Here is a 26,239-nt window from a genome sequence, read left to right as displayed (position 1 = left end):
ATTTATTTCATTGAAAAAACTTCAATTCAATAATTTTAAATATTGTTAAAATGGCCTTATTAAGTGAACATATTTTATTGTTTCTAAAGAAGTGCAATGTTGATTAATTTTTAAAATTATTTTTCATTGTATTAAATTGTATGAAAAACAATATGCAATATTGAAGTTTTTTAATTAAATTCTTCTTTTGTCAAATCAAAAAATAACATTTAGTATTATTAAATTATTTATGTCTGATAATACATCAAAGAGATACCAAATCCTGTTTAAAATAGGAATAATAAAAGGTATCTATGTATCATAAATGTAAAAGATAAATACAAAAGATGTAATATTCGTAATATAACTCTCTTGGCAAAACAAGCATTAAAAATCTAAATTGAAGATGAACTATGTATTACTATTTTCTAAGATATCCATTATATATTTAAAGAATAACTGTACTTTAACACAGACTTAGGATTAAAATAAAAGATTTACAAAATGTGCTTTTTCACAACAAAACAAAAATAAGCCATGCATAATTAAGATATTTATTCACTTTTTTTTAACTTGTAAGAAAAATCTATGAATTGTACAAGAATATAATACTTATATGTACGTATAATATATTTATAAATATTACTTATAATATGTGTAGCATTTATATTTTAGCATGTTATTTATGCATAATTTATTTGTTATACTATATACGACAAACTATGTAAGTAAAATGAAGCAAAAAAAAAAAAAAAAAATATTGCTTCAGGGGGTTAAAATTATAATTATTATTACAAAAGAGAAAAGAAATTGAATATTAAATATAAAAAAGACGAATTATAAAAAAATAGTCGAAAAAAAGAAATCGAAAGTGAAAAAAAAAAATGATGAACGTTGCAAATAAACATGCAGAACGCATCAATAAGATTAATAATCATTGTTGTTATTAAAAGTCAAAATACAGAATTAAAGAGAAAAGGAGGAATTAAAAAGGAGAGAATGAAGCGCGCACGAGAGAGAGAAAGAGAGAGTGAGTGCGAAAGGATAGCGCGAAAGAATATGTTTGCTTATACATATACCTTATACAGATAAAGTATATTATATAAATATATAAATAAATTTAATATTAACATAAACATTTTGTCAAATGTCGAAGATCATCTGAAGGCATATGAAAAAAGCTAACGATGATTTGATCTGTACCAAGTATGTAAGTTCATGTACTTGTTTATAAGGTAACTAAAAACTTAATTACAAAAACGTTTCCGTTTTCGATCGTTTGCTATGAGAAAAACATGCATCGATGCTATAACTTGTATTTATTATTATTATTATTATTATAATTATTCAATTTTCGCTAGGCTCACTGTAAGTGGTAACGTGTAATAAATCGGTCAATAAAAAGCTTACATGCTTAAAAAATTTCTTTCATGATATATTCCTGTTTTAAATTTAATTAAAAATAAATTTAATTAAAAATAAAATTTTCTTTATGGAAAATAAAAAATAAACTAGTATTTTTGATTAATTTTATTTAATCATTAAAAAACCCTGTACATTACAAATGAATTCATCAAAATAATTCCTAAATCTTTTTTTATCTCTATAATCATGTTTTGAATGAAAATTCATATTTTCGGTTAAGTTTGTAAAGGCATCAGCTAATCTCTGTACAACTTGTTGATCTGATTGAGTAGATAAGATATTTTGTACAATCCGATTATATTCGTCTGGATAACAACGTATCAAATAAAAAAGCGATGTACATACATTTGATATAAAATTCGAATCAATATGATGTGTTAATATAACAGTAATTAGTAACTGTAAAAAAAGCATTAATTATAATAAAATCATATGATATTTAATTCTAATATTATTTAAAAAATATTTAAGAATCTTACATTTAAAAATGGTGCCATTATTTGACTTTTTGGACGATTATCTTGAATATTTTGAAAAATTCGTTTTGTTAATATTTCAATTATATTGCAACATAACATTGACACTTCTTGACCAAATGAAAATAAACCTAATTCTATTGATGCTAAAAGTGGTTGCAATAGTTCAGATGATAAATCAAGTACTTTTTGAGGACCATGTTTACAAAGAGACATTATCATTTGAAAATAGCTACAAAAAATTTTGATTTAAAATAATAATTTAATACAAGAATTTTTTAAGATAATAATAATGACTATATATAACTTACTGTAAACATAAACATGGAAATTTTAATAAATCTGTAGTCATCATAGGCATAATTATAGTCAAACCATGCAAAAACACTGTTTTATCCTGCAATATATTTTCACATAAAAGATTAGTTAAAAGCTTCATTAGTAACAAAATATCCTGATAACTGTCTTCTTCTGCAGTTGAATCTATAGTTAAACGATTGATGTTACAACGCGTATAATTTTGTATTGCACTTAAATATATTTCAGATACTTGAGTAGCTTCAGTCTGGACAAATAAATATGTTTAAAATTATAATATCAATAAATATTATGAATTATATGAATTATCAAAATAAAATATTTAGATTGAAAATGATCTTACTTCAGTAAGTCCACGAAGAACTGGTTCTGGTCCATTTGTACATTCAAAAAGTAATTCCAAGATTAATTGTACTATATCTTGATAATTATGATATAAAGATATTAAATTTGGTAATTCGCGTAATACAGATTGCATGTATTGATAGAGTAATCCTATTTCGGATCCTCGTGCACCTTGCGATACTCCTATAATATTAAAATATAATATTGTAAGAATACATAATAAATATATATGTATAATCTTATATTTTAAAATATCAAACATTAAATATTGATTAAAATTTACCAATAAAATATTCTAAAATATCTATAACTTGAATTTTAATCTCTTCTTGATGATAACACTGTAAAAAATTTTCATTAGAGGTAATTTGTTTGAATTTGTTTAATAATGGTTGCAAAGTTTGTATCCAATAAGATTGATCAATCTTGTTCTGGACAGTAGTAGCAACTTGAATTATTGCTTGCATTAAACCTCTTTTGACTACTTGTGGAAAGTCATGTTGTCCTTTTGTAGCTAAATTTATAATATGTCCAAATCGTTCAGACTTCAATACATAATTGGCTCTAAAATATATATATATATATGCGTGCGTATATGTGTATTATAAAATGATATGTACAAAACATAATAGTTTTTTTTTATCAAACATGACATTACTTTTTTGGGCCACTAACGAGTGATATCAAGAGCTTTATAGTTTCATCCATTACTGCTGGTTCACTTTTAAAAGCATTAATATTAAATTCTATTTTTTCTAAAAGAAAATTCGTAGCCCACAATGCACCAGGAGTATTGTCTCCAAAAGTATGTAAAAATGTAAGAGATATTTCAAGATAATGATATTCTATTGATAAAAGATAATGCAAAGACCATTTATTCAGAAACCAGATTATGGTACAACTTAATTCTGGACTTAATATACTGTTTGATAAAACAGACATTGCAGTTTTTTCTATGGCACATAGACGAAAAATACTTGCGACTAAACGAATTACATGATCTACTGATTCTATAGAAATATCGATAGGTGACGAAATATTTTCTGATGATGCTAAAAATTGTAGTGTAAGATTCATATCAACTTTTCCTTGCTGTACCTACAAAATAATCATATGTTATTTTTTATACAAATATGTTATTATATTAAATAAAAAATATTAACTATATCATTTAATCATTATAAAACGATATTTCAGTTTATGTTATATATGTTCTATTCTTCTCATTTTATTTACACACCTGTTCCATATCATATGTCATTATTTCAGTAGGTATTAAAGCAAGTTCACCATCAGATTCCATGCAAAGTATATTACCTATCATAAGTACTAACCAATGTATATCTTCATATAATCTAGGTAAAGAATCATTTTTCATTGTATTAAATGATTCAACCTGTTCCACTAATTTATTTAAGTTTTCACGTAATTTAAAAATACGATCTTCAATTAATTGTGCCAATAATGGAAGAGTATAATTTGGAATCTGTCTACCAAAAATTCCTAAAATCAAATATACATTTTATAAAATATATGTATATAAATATATATATATTTGTATATGCATGCATAGGTACACACATGTAAAAATTTACCAATTATTTGTAAATGTTCTTTAAATTTGTCTCTATCAGCAATTTCATTATCCAATTCTTCTTTCTCAAGATCTTTATCTTCAATAGTTCTTATACCTTCTGGAGGTGATAAATGACATCGAAGATATATACTAAATATTTGAATAAAAGTTTGTTTAAAAAATTCTGAAGAGAATAAATCTTTCTCAGATAAGATATATAACCATGTATCAAATAAAGCATCCAAAGCTTCAGTATATAAGCATTCACCAATACTTAACTAGAACAAATAAAACAATTTTATTAGTAATTGTTTAGTAATTTTTTATTTTTTCATAGCAATAAAAAATATCTACTTACTGATTCTTCTTGTGCTGAATTTTCTAAAAACATATAAGTTAATCGCGACATTTGTTCCAAAAATGTTTTCAACATATCACTAGGTAAAGAACAAAATTTTTTTCGAAAAGATGTAAAAAGTTTTTTGATAATATTAGCAATTCCATTTGCTTCTTCATCAATAATATTAATACTTGTAATAAATTTTAAAAACCTTTCCATATAATTAGTAAAATATTGCATTTCTATTTCTTTAAATTGCATTTCTGAACTACTTAAATTTGCCATTTGAATTAAACAAGTTCTTACATGATGAGCTAATTGTGGATTTTCTCGTATTTTCCAATATAATGTAAACATTAAATCTAATACAGCAGGAACTAACATTACATCTTGCCAATCTTTATCTATTTCTAAAGGTACACAATTTAATGATTCACGAACATCTTCTAGCACATCTTGTGCAGTGGAATTAAGGAATTAAAATAAAATTAAAAATAATAGTAAAGAAAATAATTTACAAATGTCTTAAAAAATATATAAATATAATTTTTTTATGAAAAGGATATTTGTATATTTTAACTGAACAAATGTCCATGTAAATATACTTTCCAAAATTGGAAGTAATTGTTTTAAAAATGTTATACTATCTTCTTGTAAATCTTTTTTTATTAATTCATCAACTACTCCAATACAAAACTTAAATATTCTTTTCAAATCACCAGTTTGAAATATTTTTTTTTCAATGAAATGTGTTTCCCATGTTAAACCTATATTTGTAGACTTGAAATTGATTATATATTCTTGAATTATAGCAGAAATAAGGTTGCATCCCAAAAGTTTCTAAAAATATTAATAAATAATACAACATATAATACTATAAAAGAATATAAATTTAACTGATTTTATTTACTCTTGGTAAATCACCAGTCATTATTAAATTTTCAACTTCTCCTAATATGGTTTGTCGTGCTTGTCCAGAGTCATTTACACTACCTCTTTTAATTATAATTGCAATAACTTGTAAGATACATCCTTTGACATATGGAGGCAAGTTTGGTTTGCTTATAACATAATTTAATAAATAATCTCTTACTGAAGAAATATTTGTTTGTGATAGTGAAGGCCATTCTCGTATTAATGCTATCTTTATTAAACCAACTGCTTCAAATATAATATAATCATTTGTATTAGATTCTAAAATTTGATTACAAAGCTCATAAGGAGATTTAAGTTTTCTAAAATTTAAAAAAACTTCCTCTGCAGAATGACGTTGTTCTGTTGAAATTAAATTTGGTGGTGCCTAAAAAAATAATTATTAAAGTATAAGTATAGTTATAAAGTGTTTTAAATAAAAAAATTGTTTTCTAAACATAATGAAAAATATAAATAAGCATTTTTTAGTAATTTTAAATTCAAATAAAATTATATTATTTAAAATTATATTGTTAAATTATACTATATATTATTTATTAAATCAAAATATGTATAAAAATATTTTGTATTATTTATATAATTCATTTTATTTACATATAATATAAATTATACATATAAAATACATATATTTACATTATATAATATATAAAAATATATTAATAAAATTTCGCAATAATAAAGTTAGAGAAATTATGAGAATTATAATTAACAATAATATTTAATTACATATGTTATGCTTATGTTTCAAAAAAATTTTATATTAAATACTATATAGTTGCATTAAATATTTTTTAAGATTTAAATACAATATTTGTACATATAATCTTTTAAAAATTTAATGAATACATTTATTTATAACCTTTAAAAAAATTGTTTTATTGAATATATACTTACCAAAATTATTTGTGCAGCCTTTTCTAATTCATTTATTAACTGTTCTGCCATTTGTTCAAAAATATTAAAATTTTATAAAATAAAATAATGTTTGTAAACAAATTTGTACAAAAAACAACATTCGTTTCGTACTTCACTCCGGCACAGTTCCCACTAATATGAAATTTACTCAAGCGAATGTATTAAATTGAAATTATTGCGCATGCCTTTAATTTGAAAGTTTACAGTTTAATGTATATAATAATAATATACAGTGTGTAATATCTTCATAAAACTTTGGAAGGGTTTAGAGGTTAAAATAAATATAAAAGTTGATATATAAAAATGTCAGTTAAATCAGTTAAAACTTATCTGTTAACTTATAAACAATTGAATTATTTGCATTATATAAAATGAGGCAAGTACAATGGTAATGTAATAGAGACAGATCTCATTTTATTTTCGATTTAACCCTATATACAAACTAATTCATAATATAATCAATTAATTATATGTAAATTATGAAAAATTTATATAATATCAAGTATTTATATTTTATTTCCTATATAAATACAATATATTTATTTTTCTAAATTATGATTTATTACTTATAATGAAGAATTAATTTAAAAATATATAAGATAAAACATTTAAAAAAAAAATAATTAAAAATGTATTAAATTATGAATGTACATAATAATTTATAATAGAATTTTTATTTATAATTATTTTTTTATATTTTTAATAAACATACATTTTATGAAATGATAATTAACTATAAGATACATGTTATCATATATAATATAATATACAAAAATTATTTACAATATCGATCTGCTTTCATTTTGCTTCTTCTATCTAATAAAGCTTCATGCAAATTTCCTTCTCGTTTTGCTTTTTCTAATTTAGAATTATCCTCTTTACTTATTTTTAATTTTTTGTCTTGGAACTTCTGAAACTTCTTTCTAAAATATAATCAATATTATTTTTTATTTTAATATTAAAAAATAAATTCTTATGATATTTTTTTTTTTGTTGTATAACTTACACATAATTCACTTCAACATCATGAAGAGAACCCTGTTCCTCTTTTGGAATATCTTTGTTTGGATCATGTGTCTTTTGTATTATACTTCTTACAGTACAAAATTCAGAAGATCCAGCAGTCCTACTTTGACAAATAATATCATCTTCATCTGTAACTGACATGAAACAATTGTTGCTATTCAAAATAGCAAGTTTGTTATCCTAAAAAAATCAGATTTTTTTATAAAATATGTAAAAAGATTATATTTTTGTTTTAGTATAAACAAATTAAATTAAAGATATATATATATATCTTTAATATAAATTATATAAATTGTGTAAATTAATACTTTTAATAATATATTCATTTATATATATTAAATACTTAATTATGATATCTATATATACATATATATAAAAAATTTATTAAGTTAAATTTATTTCATTTTTAATAATATTTTATAGAAAAAATTCAATATGTATTTTATTATATTATGACAAACATTTACATTAAATAATTACCTGAAATATTGGTTCCCATTGTTCAATCATACCTACTGCATCACTTCTTCCAACAACAATACCTTTTTTATCAACACCTAAATATTTTCCATAACCAGATTTCAATGCAACTTTAGTTTCACCTATTGGAAAAGCTGTTAAAATCTCTTCTGGTGAAGGTCCTTCACCTTCATTATGAGGTGCACCTAAAGTAAATAATCCATTATCTAAAGCTTTCATATAGATATGATTTCCAAATTCAATTGCTATAGTTCCTGTGACTTCTGACACTTGTGTAGTTTTCCACCAACCACCTATAACATTTATACGTAGTTAGTTTGATAATTGATTTAAAAATATATATATAATATTATAATAAATACCATGAATTATAGTATCTTTATCTTCTGAAGTAATAACATATTCTTTTTCCTGTTTTTTCAATTTTCGTTTTTTTGTTCTATAAAAAATACACAAAAAATTATTTTGTAAATATTGAAACAAATAGGTTAAGTATGATATTTATTTATACCTTTTTTTTTCACCCTTCAAAACAAGTTTTCCAGATCTCACTTTATCATATTCTGACATTTTTGCGTTTTTTTTATTTGAATTTAATTTAAGCTTATTAATAATTCTGTAGTTTCGAGTATTGTATATAAAATAATAAAATATTTTTATAAATCAAAAAATTATATTAAATTATATTATATGTACAATTACATATACAAAATTACATACGCAAATATTACATATATTGCATATAATATACTAAATAATAATATTAATTTAAATTATAACGATTATATTAATGTCACTTTCATATTTTATATTTACCTTCAGACGAATGAAGAAAATAAATATCTAAAGTTATATTTTTTTATGTTTCTAGTTATGTTTCTTATCTGTATGTTTCCATAATGTTTCTTGAAATTATAGTAATTAATCGTTCACTAGTGCAAATTTATTTTTTATTAAAATTTATTTATTTGAAATAATTTATGAAATTTATTTTTCATACAATTATACAAATTTTTAATATTTATTTTACATATATAATTATTATTTCTAAAAAAAATAAATTAGATAACACTATATATATATATTTTTTTTTTATGCAATTTATAGAAGTAAAAAATATAAAAATTGATATATAAATAAATATTCAGTTTTATCATATGCATAAAATATTATTTCTGAAGCAATTACATAAACAATGAATTATAAGATACAATTTCGAATATAATGTAATGTAAAATTTAAATATAATATATAATGATTTATACATTACATTAATGTTTTTTCTTAATTTTAAAGTTCATAATAACTTATATAATACATTTATAAATGTTATATCATTTATTATATTCTACATTTGAAATCATAAAAAGTAAAAATATTAAATATTATTATTTATATATTTTAATACTAAAAATTACAACATTACAATGGATCATATTCAAGCGCACAATATAAAAATGCAAACGCGATATTTTTTAGAGATTCGATTCACATACATATTAAATATGCAGAATATAAAATTCATTGGTTGTTATATTATAAATAGAATATAAATATATAATTCTCTTTATTAAAATTGAGATTAAAAACGAAGATTATTTCATAAATATTAGATCAAAACATCATACTATCGGGACGTTACAAAATTCGTAAAAATATATGTATATATATTTTATAGATATTATTATTTTATGAGCATTATAAAATAAAATTACAAAAACATTTTTTATGAAAGTTACGATCTATATGGTAAAATTACAAGACTTGAAATATAGTTTTATTTTATTCAGTAAGTATCGAATCAGAAAATTAAATTGTGGCACATTTCGAAATATAATAGTAATAGTAGTAGTGACGAATATATTTCATTTTGATTATAAAAGTTGAATTAGAATAGAATAGAAAAGAATTATATTTGGTTTTATATTGCATTATATTGAATAATTGATTTTGATCATAATTAGCAAATTTCTTATTAATATTTGACAAATGTAGCATTGAAATATTTTTAAATGGAATATTAAATTTAATATGAAATTCATTCATATATTGTCACAATTTTTAAATTTGAAAATGTTTGCAAATATTTAAATATACATATATGTGTTATGTTAAGATTTTATGTAATTATGTTAAGAATTTTATAAAAAATTTAAATCAATAAATTAAATAAAAAGATATTGTAAATATTTTCATTTTTTATAGATATTTTTTTTTTGTTACAAAAAAATTGTTACATAAAAATACCTTAATTAAAAATTTGATTGAATATTATAATTTAATATTTAATAATATTTAATTAATATTTAATAGTAATTTTTTAAATTTTGAATATATTTTTCTGTCTATTATGATTCTGTCTATTATTAATCACAAATGAATTTTTGATATTAATAAATCTTCCTCTTCCTAGTATAGGAATGAAAATAAGATAAAATAAATTTTTTCTTATTTTGTTTCTTGTTTTGTTTCTTACTTTTTAAAACAAGATATTCATGACATAAAATTTTTGTTATAGAAGGCACCATATTCGATATCGATATTTTATATTCAATATTGATCGATATCAAATGTGAACCTTGCTTATTGTGCGTATTATAATATTATAAAAATCAATTATTCGTACGTCTAGAAATTGGATACCGAAGTACTAAAACACTATCTGCTGATATAATTGGTAATACATTGTCACAATGATGATTTACTAAATGACTAACACTATCGAAAACGCGATCTTTTGTGCGAACCTGGAATTGAAATAAATCATTATATATTCTTATTTCTTTATAAATATATATAAAATTTTTCATAATATATTAATTTTCGAAATGCTTACTACGCCTTCTGGATCAATTAGTAATAAATGTTTTGGTGTACTATTATTCATACCAGTAAGAACATATTGTCCAGGCGAACCTTGAGATTCTCTAACTAAAAAGTCACCATCCTATCAAATAAATATGAAAAAATATTATATATTATTGTAATATTTTATGATATAATAACACTATATAATATAACATTATATAATATAATATAAATACAAATATTAATACAAAAAAAAAATTTATTTCAATATTTACTCTTGTTAGCATTGATTCTGCTTCAGCACGACTAACACTACCATGAAACCATATTTCTTGTTTTAATTGTTGCTTTTGAGAATGTGGACTTAATTTATTCATATCTGATATTGCAGAACTGAATGGTTCTATAAAATAATATTCTATATAATATACTTATACTTATAATTTAAAAGTATACTTATACTATATATTTGAATAGACAAACATATTATATTTTAAATTACTTACGCATATCAAACACATCAAAAAGTGATGTTTGATCTCGTTGATTTTCTCTGGTAGCTGCTATAACACTATCATTTACATAGTTATGTTCAGGAGGAATATTGAAATTTGTTGAAGTTCCATCAGAATTCAGATCAATTAAGTTACCAGTTTCTACAATTATATCATGAATCATAATTATAATAAAATACATCATAAATTATAATAAAATATAGAAAAATAAATATTACCTGCCCATTGTTGATGATGTCTATCAGAATTGATAGAAAATGTATCATGTAAACCAGAATTTTGTACATTGCTTCGTGACATATGATTTTGAACAGAATGATGATGTTTCAAATTGGGTAAAGTTGATGCTGAAGTTGGTAAAGGTGGAACTGGTGGAGGACCAATATCTGGTGGTACTTTACCTGGCAGATCATTATAATAATCTCTGTCTGCTTCTCGTATGCCATTTAATATAGGACTATATTATAAAAAAAAAATATATTAAATAAATTATAAAAGATTAATTTTATAACAATTATTTATTATTCATAATTACTGTAATGAAGCTGGTTTTGTAAGAAATTCTTTAAATCGTAATTCAAAAGCTTGTCCAATAGTAGATATAACATCTTGTGCTAATCCTCCACCACATTCTAATACATAACAAGCACGCCATTCTTGCATATTTTTAGCAACATATGCAACAAAATCCAGTATTTCCTATCAAAAAATATAATAAACTTATACTTTGTAATTATAATATGATTAATAATTAATAATTGTTAAAATAAATAAAAAATTAATGCTATATTATATATAATTTACCGTATCTCCACCTGAAGCAAAAGATATACGTGGCATTTCATGTTTAGCAATAATATGTCCATTTTCTATGTTAGTCAAAGCTAAACTGCAGCTACTAATAGTTAAATTTATTGTAGCACCTGTATGTTCCATGCGAGGTTTATCTGCTATTGCTCTTAACACTTTCCTATCCACCTTTAAATTTAAATTATTAAAAATTCCAAATTACAATTGAAAAATAAATAATAATTTTATATAATAAAATTAAAATAGATACCCTTCTTTTTTTATCTGCAGATTTTAAACCAGCTGCTTCACAAACTCTGTTTATACATTCTCTAAAAAAATATTAATATAATATATGAATTTATTTACATATAAAATTTTCTTACATAAAATAAATATAATTTAAAAGTATTTTGAAAACTTACTTGGCAACACAAGATCTTGTTTCAAAATCTAAACTTTTCATAGATGTATATACTTCTAGACATCCTATATACTGAAAATTATGTAATATAATAATATTTATCATTTATAAAATTAGTTATAGAATTATTCATTATAAAACATATTTATTATAAAAAAATGAAAACTTACTTTAACAGTATAAGTAATTCCTTCTTTACTCACTAAATGATCAGGATGTAACCATCCTCTAGCTGGTTTACTTATAAAACTACTACCTCCAGTTGCCATTTCTAAATTCTATACACATGTATACATTATAACTACAACATAAATATTTTAGATATTATACAAATTATTCAGTTTTTTATTTTGTTAATTTGTTATTAAATATAGAAAGAATTATTTGAAATGTTTCAAGCATATGTATGCATGTAATCTTTATTTAAAGTTAAAACTGAAATCAATATAATTAATTAAAATTCAATAATTAAAAAATGTAAATATATTATATATCATATATTTTTGTTATTTATAATACTTTATATTTTTTAATACTTTAAAATTATAGCAATTTGACAACAATTATTACATAATATAAATAATATAGATAACATTATTTTATATTAAACTTGAATTAAAATATATTTATGAAAGTGACAATTAAATATGAATAATTAAAATATTTGATTAATTGTAAATAAAAAAAATTTTTATTACTGTACGTATGATTTACCAGGAAATGAGATCATATTTTGCAAACGATTACTGGAATCATATGTCTACAATGCAATATTTTACTGATTATGCATACATTTTACTGATTATTTTGTAAAAATCTTTTAATATACTATATAAATTTAAAAATATTAAAATAAATCCATATTGGTTAGCATTTCCTGTTATACCAAAGTTAGAAGATATATTTACTACCTTACAAAATTCTATTAATGCTAAACATAAATTACCGATAATTTAACTATAAAATTTCCTTTATCACCGACTGAACTAATCTGTGGACACAAACGAGATACAAAATAGTTTTAACTTTAATATATTTTTTTATCTCATGCTTCAGGGACACTAAGTTCTCTTACATTTCGTGTCATTCTATTACCGACATTACCGATTCGATTCAAAATAAGATAGTATAACATTAATAATAATTGAAAATGAAACTAAGTTATAAAATTATAAATACGAAATAAAATAAATATTTTATCATATAAAATGGATCGAATATGATTATTAAGATTTTTATCAATAGGTAAAAAAAAACATAAAATTGATTAAATATCAGATTTGTTTCTTAAGAATATCAATTTTGCAGAGCAAAATAGACAAGAAAAATAAATAGTGGAAAAAGGAGAGACATAGAGTAAAATTTCGGATATCAGCGCCATCTCTGGAGTAAATGAAATTAAAATATAAATAAAGAGAGCAAATAGAAGAAGAAGGATAAAGATAAGATAAGAATTGACTGTCAACTCCATCTCTTGGATGGATATCTTTAAGGATATTTTTTCAAAGAATCATTTTTTAAAAATACTCAACAGATGGCGATGATTTTTAATTCTTACTCCATTTTACTTTTATCTTTGAAGTATCTTTGACATTCAAGAGATGGCGCTGATTATCAATTCTTATTCTATCATTTATTTTTCTTATCTATATTTGAATTTCATTTACATTCTAGAGATGACGCTGATCTCTTAATTTTTACACTATCTCTGTTTCTGTTCATTTTTTTATTATTTATTCTTTTTGTTTATATTTATTCTATAAAATTTATACGTGCAAAAGATGACTTATATATTTGATTAATTTTATTATTTTTTTGTCTAATCTATTGATTAAAAATCTTAACAGAGTCTATCCAATTCAATTTTTTACATATTTTAGATATATATTTTTGTATTTTTATATGTCATTAATTTTATTTCACAAAAAAATATAAATTTATATAGAAAGTTATAAATTTTAATTTAAAAAGAATAAAAATATTTATATTCTATGTATAAATATTTAATTTTATTTTATATATCATATTTTTATTGATTAAAATATATTAAAATATTTTTAAAAAAAGAAAAGATTGAAAATTGAAATTTTAATATATATTTATTATATAAGATATATCATAATATTTTAGGTAATATTTAATCATATTTAATATGATTTTTTATTTATTTTTATTAATAAAAAGAATAATTTTAAATATAAGATAAAAAATAGGTTAGGTTTTAAAAGAAAAGATACATAGAACTTAATATTGTGAATTCTAAAGTTTCATATTGGAAAGTTGTGTGTAAATATTAGTTTCATTGAAATGATAATTTTATGATGAATCATTTTTATTATTTAGTAATATATAGATATATGTATATTATTATATAAAAATATCATGAAAAGAATAAAACTAAAGTTAAAAAATCCAAATCCATTATTTGAATGTTGGTTAGAAGAATGGAGAAAAGAAGCTGCATCCAGAAATTCCGATTTGCAATATCATTTTTCGAAAGCACTCGCTGCGCTGAGAAAATATCCCCTACCATTAAAGTCTGGAAAAGATTGTATAATATTGCAACATTTTGGAAAAAAATTATGCTCGATGTTAGATAGAAAACTCGAAGAATATAAAGTTCAGAATTCAGATTTAATAAATGCGAATGATTATACTTGTGAATATTGCAGCCACAACGAACAAAATATAGTTAAAAGAAAATATAAAGTTCAAACAATTACAGATGAAGATTTTGTACATCAAAAAGTAAATATATTTTTTAATATATATTTTTTAAATAATTAAATAAATTTAAACATTAATAACTTAATTCATCTTTTATTTTAAGACAGAATTAATAACATTTAATAATATAAATTTATTGTCATGGAATGTAGAAAATTATGCTGTTTTATTGATTTTATATAAGAAATTTCAAGATTCTTGTTATTCAGGTATATTCTAAAGAATACTTTTAATTTTTGCATAAATAATTTTTTATTTATAAATGATATACTTATATTTTATTTAATATTAAAATTTGTTAGAATATGTTACCGAAATAGATTTATTATCTGAAATAGAAGAATTATGTGGTTTTGCAACAAAGACTTCAATTTTAGATTTAGTTGAAAAAAATTTAATTTCCATGATATCTGATCATGAACCAATTAGGTAATGATGATTATTGAATTTGTATATAACATAAATTAATTAATTAACTATTAAAAACAATATAATTTGTTTAGGTATAATCTTACAGAACATGGTATAAATATTTCAAGAAAGATATGTGAAGTTACAAGTATTGAAGCAAAATCAATAAATTCTTTTGAAATATTAAGTAAAATTCAAACATTTTTAGAAACATTGATTATAGAAAATTTAGGACTTCTAACAAATAATTCGAATGAAAATATTAAAAGAGAATGTTCTAAGAATATACAAAATAAAGATTTAAATTTAGAACTTCCAACAAATAAATTGAACATTGACAATACTAAAATACAAAAAGAATGTTTTAAGAGTATACAGGATAAAGACTCAAATAATTTTTCAAAAATATATAAATCTAAATCTGCAGAATGTATTATTATAAAAAATCATAGAGAAAAATCTGATAAGAATTTTGAAAAGCAAATAAAAAATAATGATCTTATAGAAAATGTGCAAGAAAAAACAAAAAATTTACAAGATAAAAATCATGTAGATAATTTAGAAAATAAAACAGATTCTATTGATAATTTTCAAAAAAATGTTTATTTAGAATCAAACAAATTTGATATAATATTATTAGTAGATACACAAGAAATTTCTGGGTATGTTTTATTTTATTGAATTCTAATATAAAAAATTTAAAAATATGATTTTAAATAATTTTAATATAGTGGTAAGACAAAACCTCAACATGATGATACTATAAAGGAATTAACACAACTTGATGTATTATTTGAAATACGTCATTTAAAAATTGGTGATTTTGCATGGATTGCTAGATGTAGAAGAAAAAAAATTGAGTTAATTTTACCTTATATAGTGGAAAGAAAACGAATAGATGATTTGAGTGCAAGTATTATAGATGGAAGATTTCATGAACAGAAAGTAATATTATAATGAAATTATATTTATATTTACATATTTTTATATTATTTATAATTAAATAGAATTTTATCTTATATAGTATAGACTAAAACAATCTGGAATTACAAATCTCATTTATATAATAGAGGATCATGAGAAGAGTCAAAAATTGACAATACCATATTCATCTTTGATGCAAGCTTCTATTAATACTCTGATACAAGATAATTTTTCTCTAAAATACACTAAGAGCCATAAAGATTCTATGTTTTATTTATCATCATTAACTAGAATTTTGATTAAAACTTTTAAAGTAATATTTCTTTTACAGATTTTACAGATTTTGATATTTTAATTTATTTATTAATTTAATTATCTCAAAGAAAAAACTTTTCTAGGACAAGAATTTAATAGGTGGCAAAAAAGAAATTATTAAAGAAACAAATGTTAAATTGCTTCCTTCAAATATTTCAAATAATATTTATAATCTCATGGAATTTGAGGAATTTAATAAAGCAGCATCTAAACATAAGGTATATAATTGCATATCAAATTTATATAATATATATTTCTAATTATATTGATAAATTTTTTAGGTATTTAAAGTAAATGAAATGTTTATCCGTCAACTATTACAATTAAAAGGAATGTCTGTAGATAAAGCTTTAGCAATTGTAGAACATTATCCAACCCCGCGATTGCTAATTGATGCTTTACATACACCTGACTGTAATGGAGAATTGTTATTAGCAAATATTCAATTTGGTAATAGAAAACGTCTTATAGGATCAGCGATTAGTAAAACAATTTATCAACTATATACAAAAAAACATTTTAATTAATGAATGAAATTTTATATAAATAGAAATTATTAAATATTCTCTGATGTTATATCTGTTTTATATTTTTTAATTTTTATTATTAATTTTTAATAAGTTGATTAATCAATTATACCAGTCTTCTTTATGAAATTTATTGTATGTTAAACAATAAATACTTATTTTATATTTTAGTTTTTTTACGAATATTTTATTTATCATTAGTATTATCTAAAAATATTTATATGTATATGAATTTCTAATATTATATTCTATATTCTATATTCTTTATAACATATCAATCTTAATTAGAATAACATCTATTTATTGAGAATACATAAATAACTTAAGTAATATGTACGAAATTAATATTAATATATATATGGTATAAATATAATTGATATCGATTAAATAATTTTTTTGAAGTAGTATAATTTCATTTGCACATAATATAATCGCTTTTATAATTAATATATATAATTAGAAAGCGAAATATCAAATTGTTGATAAATCATAAGATTAGAATGTATGAATACATATTTTCATATAGTAACGAAAATTACTCTCTTAGTGATAAAAACATCATGAAATATGACATACATGTTTTAATTGTCTTGAAATTAAAAAATTATAAGTTATTAGCTCTCGTTTATATTATTATTATAATGATACATTTTTATTAATTTTACGTACTATTCCGAAACTTTCAATTTTCATTTCGTATAATCCCGCTGCTGTTAATATACATGGTTTGTTGGATCTAATTTGCATTATATGAAGTACTTTTTGAACTTTCATTGGTATTTTATACCATTCAGAATCATATCTAATGTGAAATTCATAAATTTAAATTATTTTCAATTTTCTTTATTATATAAATATAATATAAAAAACTTACATTTTATCAGCCAATTTTGAGCTTTGATTAAGTAATGTTTCTCCAGGCAAACTAATAGCGTATAAATGAAATTGTTGAGCTATAACATAAATAATAGCCCTGATGGCCTCTTCCGGTCGATCTAAAAATACAACTACCTAAAAAATAAATACTAATATGTTTATTAATCATTTTTTAATAATTATTCATTCAAATAATTTTATTGTAAAATATAAATTTGAGAAATCTCTTATTGCAAAATAAATAAATATAATATATGTATTCTTACTTCAACACATGTCACGCTGATAATCATTATATTTAATCCCATCTGGATCAAATATAAATTTCTACAACACTTCTCGAGTACATCGTAAAGTCTTAAAAATGAGACAAATAAAACTTTTAATTTGAATTAAATTACTTGTTATTAATTATTAATTTTAAATAATTGGTACAGACTGAAGACATTTATAATGCATTATCACGCATTGTTTGAATTCTTCGTAATCAATGTTGCTTATGTTAGGTCCATTTTTTTTAATAGTATGAACTTTTGTTAATTTTTGAATCTGATACCTATATGTATTTATAATAAACATTATTATTTAAAATTATCAACATTAATAATATCTAACATTAATAAATGTAAGTATATTCGAATTATAAAAGAGATATGTATTATTTATAAGTTATATATTTATATAAGTTTATAAGATATATAAGTTTATAAGATTATAAGTTATATATTTGTTTCTTGATTATACATTATTTAATACCACATTGAATATTTACCCACATGCTGCAAACAATCCACAAGCATGGTAAATAATAGAAATGTATAACGAATCTACTGAGATTATTATTATTACAATAATAGCCGCAGAACAAGATAAATGCATATACACAATATAAAAATATTCATAATTATCTAGAATTATGTAATTAACATTAAATATATTTTGTCGTGGTCGGGTTTCATTTAACGGTAAAATAACATCCAGAATAGGATTACATAAAGGAAGAGAGAGAAATATTACAAGAAAAGTTAATAAACTTCCTAGAAGAAATATTTTTGTTATTGTATATTGAATTAATATTGCATAAAATATGTATGAGAAATTACTTCTATGATTTTAACTTACTCCTATACAGGAGTGCAAGTTTACTACCATATTGAGTAAATTTGTGTAGCATGATTAATTCTTCTTTTGATTCTAATGATTTCCAATCTTGCGCCAAAGAGTAAAATAATTTTTTAAACTACAATATATTTGATTATTATATGTATATAATTGCAAATTTATATCTATAAAATGATTTTTTTCAATACCTGCATTTTGTTAGAATAGATATTTAATATCTTTATCATGCTGATAATTACTGTAATTACTTGAGGTATATTCTGAATAATGTTATCGAAATCCTTATTACTTATGGCCTCCCATAATTGTATAGACTATCAAATTTCAATATTGTATAACAATATTACTTGATTATTTGCTTTATTTAAAGATTGTCAATTGCGAGATATTTTCTCACATTATTTTTTCTTATTTTTTTATTCATCGATTAATAATTATTAAAAAATGACATAATATGCTCTTCTTACCGTTGGACAAAGAAAGCTCATGCAAATGGAGATTATCATGACTATTATAATTATACTAATATTATTATTTTGATACGGATTTATCCCACAGATCGTTAAATATAATTTGAGCGTTTTATAATATGCAATATCGAATACGTTATATTCTTGTTCATTACTCTTCTGTAACACTGAACATTGTTGTTTAAATTAAAAATTTTATCTAGTCATTTACAAAAAAAGATATTGAAAAAATTATATATCATAATAAAATAAAATATTTCAATCCAATTTCTTGAACAAATAAAATGTTTACAACGAATATCGAATAGATAGTGTTAATAATAACTATTGTGATAAAGTTACCATAAAAATTATGATATACTACTCATTTTTTTCTTACTATTTAGATTTACGAATTTTTGAGACAGGAAAACTACTCAGGAAATCTATTGCAATCAATGTAGCAGCACACTGTTCATAAAACTGTTTCGATAAACATCATCTAAGCTCTTTTTTATAGAATCATAGAAAATAGGGATTATTGAAATTTCGATGTATACTCAAATTATTTACATTTATAATTAACTCAATATTCTGTATCGATGAAAATGTGCAATTTTCATTGTACAGGTATGTATTAAGATATCGTTTTTAAAGTATGATATTATTTCGTAGATAAGAAAATAATAGCAGTATCTAAGGCATCAATCAATTGTATTGGAAATCAATGACTCTTATTACTCTGAAATACTCTGAAATATTGATCTGGATAATTGAAATATAATGTTAGCGAAAATTTTTCAATCAAAATCTTTGAAGTCTTTTGAATTTTTAAACAAAAACTATACGTTTTCATCCAAGATAAATTTCATTTATTGTGTTGTAGATTCGCGTTATACACTGTTCAAAATAAACTATTATGACAATAGTAAGATGCAAAAATAAAACATTAATACAAATAATTGATAATTGCAAATCAATGTTGTCAAAAATTTAAATAATATTTGAGCAAGAAAATAAAAAAAAATTCCAAAAAAAATTTTTCAAGAATGTGAAAAATACATCAAATAAAAAATTTTACTTTTGAAAAAAATATTACCAAATGTGAAGTATATCTATATACAATAATTTTTTCAATTTTAATTTTAAAATTTTTTTCTTTTGGAAATGGTTCTACCATGTAGAACAAGAATATTATTATCTTGTAAGAATAATAATATAATGATTTTAATTAAATTATATTCATTTAACATACATATTTGGGTAAGTTTTCTAATACAATTTATTATAATTTATTATTAAAATACATACTATCCATGCATCGTATGGAAAATATGATTAAGTAACCTTAATAAAATCATTTAAACTTTTCAATAATATATATTAACAATACATATTTGTTCTACTATTCTTGATCAATCTGGACACAAAACAATGAAATCATGAACTAAATATTTTTGACGTATTCTTATTTTTTTAATGACATTAACATCGTGAAATATGACATGCAAGTTTTAAAGGTCTTAAAATAAAAATGACCGTATAAATGTTAATAAATATGAATTATAAATAATAACTCTATAATTATTACATACTATTCCGAAATTTTCCATGTTCATTTCGTATAATCCGCCCGCTGTCAATGAACACGGTTTTTTACTCCTTATTTGCATCATGTGGAGTACTTTCTGAATTTTTACTGGTATTCCATACCATGTAGAACTATATCTGTTATATGATATCAAAAAAAAAAAAAAAAGATTATACATATACGAGTTTATAATTGTACATATACACACGTTAAATACATACATATTATTTGCCAATTCTGTACAATGATCCAGAAGTACTTGTCCAGGTAAGCTGATTACAAACAAATGAAATTGTTCAGCTCCAAGAAATATAGCAGTTCTAATCGCTTCTTCCGGTTTATCTAGATTTACGACTGTCTGAAAAATAAAACTATCCATTAGATAAGATTTTTTTCTTATTCTTTGATCTCTTTTCGTTCTCTTTAGATTTTTTTCTTTACTTGGACTGCTGTCACGCTTATACCCATCATATTTAATCCAACTTGAATTAAATAACTATTTCGACTGCTTTCGTTCAGAATATTGTAAAATCTCAAAATATGAGAAAAAAACTAATTAGTCGTGTTCAAGAAGAAGTATTTGACAATATATTAATTAATATGAATTATGTAAAATTTGAGGAATACAAACTGAAGGGCTTTATCGTGAGTGGTTATGCAATTTTTAAGCTGTTCATACGTGTAATTTTCTGAAATAATTCTATCATTGAATAGATTTGGATATCTGGTCGCTTCTTGAACTTTATACCTGTAGATGTATAATAAGATTTAGAAAAAGTAAATATAAATTTAAATAGAAATTACTGAATATTACGAATATTATTTACCCACACATCGCAAACATTCCGCTGCTGTGATGAATTATAATCATATACAACGAATCTATAGTAACTATGATCATCACAACAATGATAGATCCCCAAGCTAACTGCAAATATATATAAAAAAAGTAATCATTATGGTTAAATATCAAATAATTAACTCTAAATAATTGCTGTCTCGGTCGAGTTTCATTTAATGGATGAATAATATCCAGAAGAGGAAAAATTAATGGTACGAGTAAAAATAATACCATAAAGGATAATAATGTATCTGAAAAGATAAAGGATAAAAGATTGATTCACTTGTTTGCTAATTTTTTTTCTAAATTAATAATTAAGAAATAATTAAGAATCAAGAGAGGAAAAAATTAAGAAATGCAAAACTTGCAAAAACTTACTTCGATATAACTGTGCCATTTTACTACCTTTTATGGTAATTTCTTCAAGAACATGAAATTGATTATTTAACTCAAACTTTTCCCATTCTTTTGTTATAAATTCAAACAATTTTTTAAACTATAACGCAATAGATGTTTGTCTAGTTAAGATATGAATTTTTATACTTAAAAAAAATTAAGTTGAATGATATTAATTTCACATACATTTTCTCTGTTGAAATGAATATTCAAAAGTTTAACAACACTTGTTGCAGCCGCGATCAAATGGGGTAGACACTCGATCACTGCATCCATATTTTTATCACATAATGATGTGTATAATTCTAATGACTAATGAATTCCAGGTCCCGATCGTTTAACAATATTATCTGATTACTTACTTTATTTTATAGAATTCATTCAATTTTTATGTTTCACCTAAGAAATATTTCTAAAATATTCAATATAACATTCTTACCGTTGGAATAAGAATACCAGAAATACTAGTCACCATTGTAATTACAATAATATTTCTGAATCCATCTCTTTGGCGTGGATCTTGTCCCAAAAATTTCATATATTTCTCGAGCAATTTATAATAAGGAATATCAAATATATTGATACATTTGTTTCTGGTCTTCTGAAATACTGAATAACTAAATTTAAATAAATTTTTAAAATTTATTTAGTTTGTTGACATATTTCAAATGAAATTGAAAAAAATGATTGATGTAATATTAATATAAAGGTAAAAGTTTTAATTTATAAAAAAATAAATATTTTAATCTTTTCTAGATATAAATTTTATCTTTTTTTCTTACTGTCCATATTTTCAGGTATGTAATTGATATAGAAGCGGTAATCGTATCAAGAGGATGAATGTCCTTCTTTTCGAAATGGAAGAAATCAATTTGATGAATGCAATTATAGTAGACATTTGATGATGTATGACTCGATGTGTGTAACCGTAGTTATTAAGCATAATTTCGAATCTTATACGACAAGTATGCATCATTGCCCATTTAAATTAATTGACGTTGTGCATAATTGTATCGTAGATAAGAAAATGATAGTTCTCTACGGTTATATTGGCGCCTGCCACTTATACTGAAAATCGAATATCTATGATTATCCTGAAATATTGATTACTATGGCTGCGCTACACAATATGGCATTCGTCAAACAATTTGGTAACAGACAAAAAGATTTTCAAATTATTGTGTACTGAAATTATTAAATTCTAAAAAAAAAAATCATTGTATCTTTGCTTGCAGTGTATTTCCAGTAATATTAATTTTTTTTACTTCCAAATGTGGACTCTCTTTGTCAAAATCAGTGGAACATTGTTATTTGCAAAATATGGATAATATAAACAGTTTTACAAAAATATTTGTAAAATATATTTATCTACATTCACGTTCTTGTACATTTTTTTTTGCTAAAATTTTACAACTTTATTCGTAATACTTTATTAGTGGAATAAAAAAATTTTGTAGAATGATAATTATTTTAGTAAGATCAACATGTTATTCAAAAATTTGAAGATTGGAGATTCTTCAGGTAATTTCAAGCAACATTTTTCTTTGCAACATTATTAATTATATTTATTACTATTCACATTCTTATTTACTTTATAGAAAATATAATATATTTATATCATAATATATTTTCGATATGGATAACGTAGAATCATTATTTCAGCGACATTATCATTGTGAAATACGACATACACGTTTTAAAGGTCTTGAAAAGAAAATGATTGTAAGTAATAATTGATATAATACAACTATATTAGCTTTATATTTATACGTACTATTCCGAAATTTTCTATATTCATTTCATATAATCCACCTGCCGACAACGTACATAATTTCTTACTCCTTATTTGCATTACGTAGAGTACTTTTTGAATTCGCACAGGTACTCTATACCATATAGAATTGTATCTGTTATAATATCGTTACATTAGTACTTGTTAGAATAATTTATTATTTATATTTGCATAGAATGAACACGTACATGTTATTTGAAAACTCAGAACAATGATCCAAGAGTACTTGTCCAGGTAAACTGAGTACGAATAAATGGAATTGATTAGCCCCACAAAATACAGCGCTTCTAATTGCTTCCTCTGGTCTATCCAAATTTACAACTGCCTGTAAAATATTGTACATATGTTGATAAGCTTTTCTAATTGTTTGATTTTATTGATTAAATTGATTTTTACTTGGACAGCTGTCGCGCTTATGGCCAACATATTTAATCCAACTTGAATAAGATAACTATTTCGATTACTTTCATTTAGAATATTATAAAACCTCAAAATTTAATGAATGAATTAGTTATTATAATTATTTGAACGTGTATTTTATTGTTATTTGATAAATACAAACTGGATAGCTTCATCGTGTGTGATCACACAATTCCTGATTTGTTCGTATGTGTAATTATTTGAAACAATTTCATTGAGTGATTTTGCATTTTCTGTTATTTTTTGTACTTGATATCTTAAAAATAATCATACAATATATTTATAGCGAGAAATATTAGATTATTTATGTATTTGTATATTTTGTTACAGATTTCGATTATATTTACCCACAAACTGTAAATAATCCGCTGCAATGATGAATTATAAGAATCAACAATGAATCTACGGCAACTATGGTTACTACAACCATGATTGATCCCCAAGCAAGTTGCAAATATACATAGAAAAAATAATTATCATCGTTAAAAAATAAATAATTAACTTTGAGCAGTTGTTGTCGTGGTCGAGTTTCATTTAATGGAAGAACGATGTCTAATATGGGAGAAAGTAATGGAATCAGTAAGAACAATACCAGAGCTGTTAATAATGCACCTAAAAAATATATTTGATGATTATTATAATTATTTAATAATTGCTAATCAGAAGTTAAATTGATCAACATTGTAAGAAATCTCGGAATCAAAAGTCTAACTTTTTAGAAACTAAATAATTAATCTTAATAGATTTGATTCTGGCACAATTGACAAATTAAAAATCTAGAAAACTATAATATACTTCGGTATAATTGCGCCATTTTGTTTCCTTGTACAATAGTGTTATCAAGAATATGCAATTCATTATTTAATTTCAGCTTGTCCCATTCATTTGCCACAAATTGAAATAATTTGTCAAACTAAAAAAAATATATTATTCCAAAAAAATTCTTTTGTATAATTAAACAATTACTTACGTTTTCTCTATAGAAATATATATTTAATATTTTAACGGCACTAATGGTAGCTGCGATAAAGTGTGGTAGACCCTCGATCACTGCGTCCATATTCTTGTCACATAACGATGTATATAACTCTATTGACTAATGACAATTACAAGTTTCAATTGTTTAACGTTATCTTTATTTTATTACATAGAATTCACTTGCTTTAGTTTCCTCATTTTTATAAAAGATTTCCTTACCGTTGGAACAATATTGCTTGAAATACTAATCACCACCACTGTTACTATACAATTTCTGAATTTACTTTTTTGACGTGGATCTTGTCCCAAAAGTTGAAAGTATTTCTCGACCATTTTATAGTAAGGAATATTAAATATTTCGGGATACTGTCTTTCGGTTTTCTGAAATACTGAGTAACTTAAATTTAAATTCATATCATAAAAGTTACTTTTTGCCGAACTATTTTAAATACAACGAGAAAAAATGATAAATAATATCAATGTATTTTTAATTTGTAAAAAGTTAAATATTTCAAATGATA

General features: G+C 22.3%; 6 protein-coding genes across 12 annotated transcripts; 1 reads left to right on the top strand and 5 right to left on the bottom strand.

Moving 5' to 3' along the window:
- Positions 1–1,494: 1,494 nt before the first annotated feature.
- LOC122717871 (exportin-4-like) lies at positions 1,495–6,680 on the bottom strand. Of its 3 annotated transcripts, none has more exons than XM_043942351.1 (12): positions 6,287–6,680; positions 5,370–5,759; positions 5,026–5,299; positions 4,478–4,917; positions 4,139–4,397; positions 3,784–4,046; positions 3,202–3,641; positions 2,827–3,107; positions 2,542–2,726; positions 2,192–2,277; positions 1,884–2,112; positions 1,495–1,803 (listed from the first exon to the last, which is right to left on the bottom strand). In XM_043942351.1, exons 1-12 carry the CDS (start codon positions 6,335–6,337, stop codon positions 1,510–1,512), a joined length of 3,192 nt encoding a protein of 1,063 aa, XP_043798286.1. In that variant the 5' UTR covers positions 6,338–6,680; the 3' UTR covers positions 1,495–1,509. The 3 variants fall into 3 exon arrangements, with proteins under 3 accessions (XP_043798286.1, XP_043798285.1, XP_043798284.1); XM_043942350.1 differs by having other exon boundaries at positions 2,192–2,445; positions 3,202–3,635; XM_043942349.1 differs by having other exon boundaries at positions 2,192–2,445; positions 6,287–6,679.
- Positions 6,681–6,986: 306 nt separating this feature from the next.
- Positions 6,987–8,511, bottom strand: LOC122718096 (protein FRG1 homolog). The gene is made up of 5 exons (XM_043942791.1): positions 8,325–8,511; positions 8,176–8,252; positions 7,814–8,106; positions 7,314–7,513; positions 6,987–7,230 (listed from the first exon to the last, which is right to left on the bottom strand). Exons 1-5 carry the CDS (start codon positions 8,381–8,383, stop codon positions 7,083–7,085), a joined length of 777 nt encoding a protein of 258 aa, XP_043798726.1. The 5' UTR covers positions 8,384–8,511; the 3' UTR covers positions 6,987–7,082.
- A 1,743-nt stretch (positions 8,512–10,254) lies between these two features.
- LOC122718024 (SHC-transforming protein 1) lies at positions 10,255–13,355 on the bottom strand. 5 transcript variants are annotated; one of them, XM_043942671.1, is made up of 11 exons: positions 13,296–13,355; positions 12,520–12,650; positions 12,351–12,421; positions 12,197–12,257; positions 11,941–12,114; positions 11,672–11,835; positions 11,355–11,593; positions 11,128–11,277; positions 10,897–11,024; positions 10,650–10,760; positions 10,255–10,560 (listed from the first exon to the last, which is right to left on the bottom strand). In XM_043942671.1, exons 2-11 carry the CDS (start codon positions 12,616–12,618, stop codon positions 10,426–10,428), a joined length of 1,332 nt encoding a protein of 443 aa, XP_043798606.1. In that variant the 5' UTR covers positions 12,619–12,650; positions 13,296–13,355; the 3' UTR covers positions 10,255–10,425. The 5 variants fall into 5 exon arrangements, with proteins under 5 accessions (XP_043798606.1, XP_043798609.1, XP_043798604.1 ...); XM_043942674.1 differs by having other exon boundaries at positions 12,520–12,627; positions 13,296–13,353; XM_043942669.1 differs by lacking the exon at positions 13,296–13,355 and adding an exon at positions 13,053–13,248 and having other exon boundaries at positions 12,520–12,627.
- Positions 13,356–14,564: 1,209 nt separating this feature from the next.
- Positions 14,565–17,323, top strand: LOC122718022 (crossover junction endonuclease MUS81). The gene is made up of 8 exons (XM_043942668.1): positions 14,565–15,097; positions 15,180–15,285; positions 15,379–15,505; positions 15,580–16,149; positions 16,219–16,432; positions 16,512–16,724; positions 16,810–16,944; positions 17,008–17,323. The coding sequence occupies exons 1-8, from the start codon at positions 14,732–14,734 to the stop codon at positions 17,251–17,253; spliced, it is 1,977 nt and encodes a 658-aa protein (XP_043798603.1). The 5' UTR covers positions 14,565–14,731; the 3' UTR covers positions 17,254–17,323.
- A 465-nt stretch (positions 17,324–17,788) lies between these two features.
- Positions 17,789–20,089, bottom strand: LOC122718296 (odorant receptor 9a-like). The gene is made up of 10 exons (XM_043943198.1): positions 20,083–20,089; positions 19,719–19,888; positions 19,440–19,565; positions 19,252–19,369; positions 18,902–19,166; positions 18,569–18,685; positions 18,396–18,486; positions 18,128–18,264; positions 17,923–18,055; positions 17,789–17,842 (listed from the first exon to the last, which is right to left on the bottom strand). The coding sequence occupies exons 1-10, from the start codon at positions 20,087–20,089 to the stop codon at positions 17,789–17,791; spliced, it is 1,218 nt and encodes a 405-aa protein (XP_043799133.1).
- A 1,079-nt stretch (positions 20,090–21,168) lies between these two features.
- On the bottom strand, positions 21,169–26,132 carry LOC122718293. The gene is given in 18 exon segments (XM_043943193.1): positions 21,169–21,222; positions 21,296–21,428; positions 21,513–21,649; positions 21,733–21,823; positions 21,923–22,039; positions 22,119–22,422; positions 22,511–22,628; positions 22,715–22,840; positions 22,968–23,145; positions 24,192–24,232; positions 24,303–24,435; positions 24,509–24,645; positions 24,717–24,807; positions 24,883–24,996; positions 25,088–25,352; positions 25,536–25,653; positions 25,711–25,836; positions 25,938–26,132. Coding segments are annotated over 18 exon segments (2,478 nt in total).
- Positions 26,133–26,239: the final 107 nt, after the last annotated feature.

This window comes from Apis laboriosa, unplaced genomic scaffold, assembly GCF_014066325.1.
Source record: "Apis laboriosa isolate Shangri-la unplaced genomic scaffold, ASM1406632v1 scaffold5_cov152, whole genome shotgun sequence".
Classification (NCBI taxonomy): domain Eukaryota; kingdom Metazoa; phylum Arthropoda; class Insecta; order Hymenoptera; family Apidae; genus Apis; species Apis laboriosa.
The sequence above is the reverse complement of the archived record's forward strand: the minus strand, read 5'-3'. Positions and strand labels throughout refer to the sequence as shown.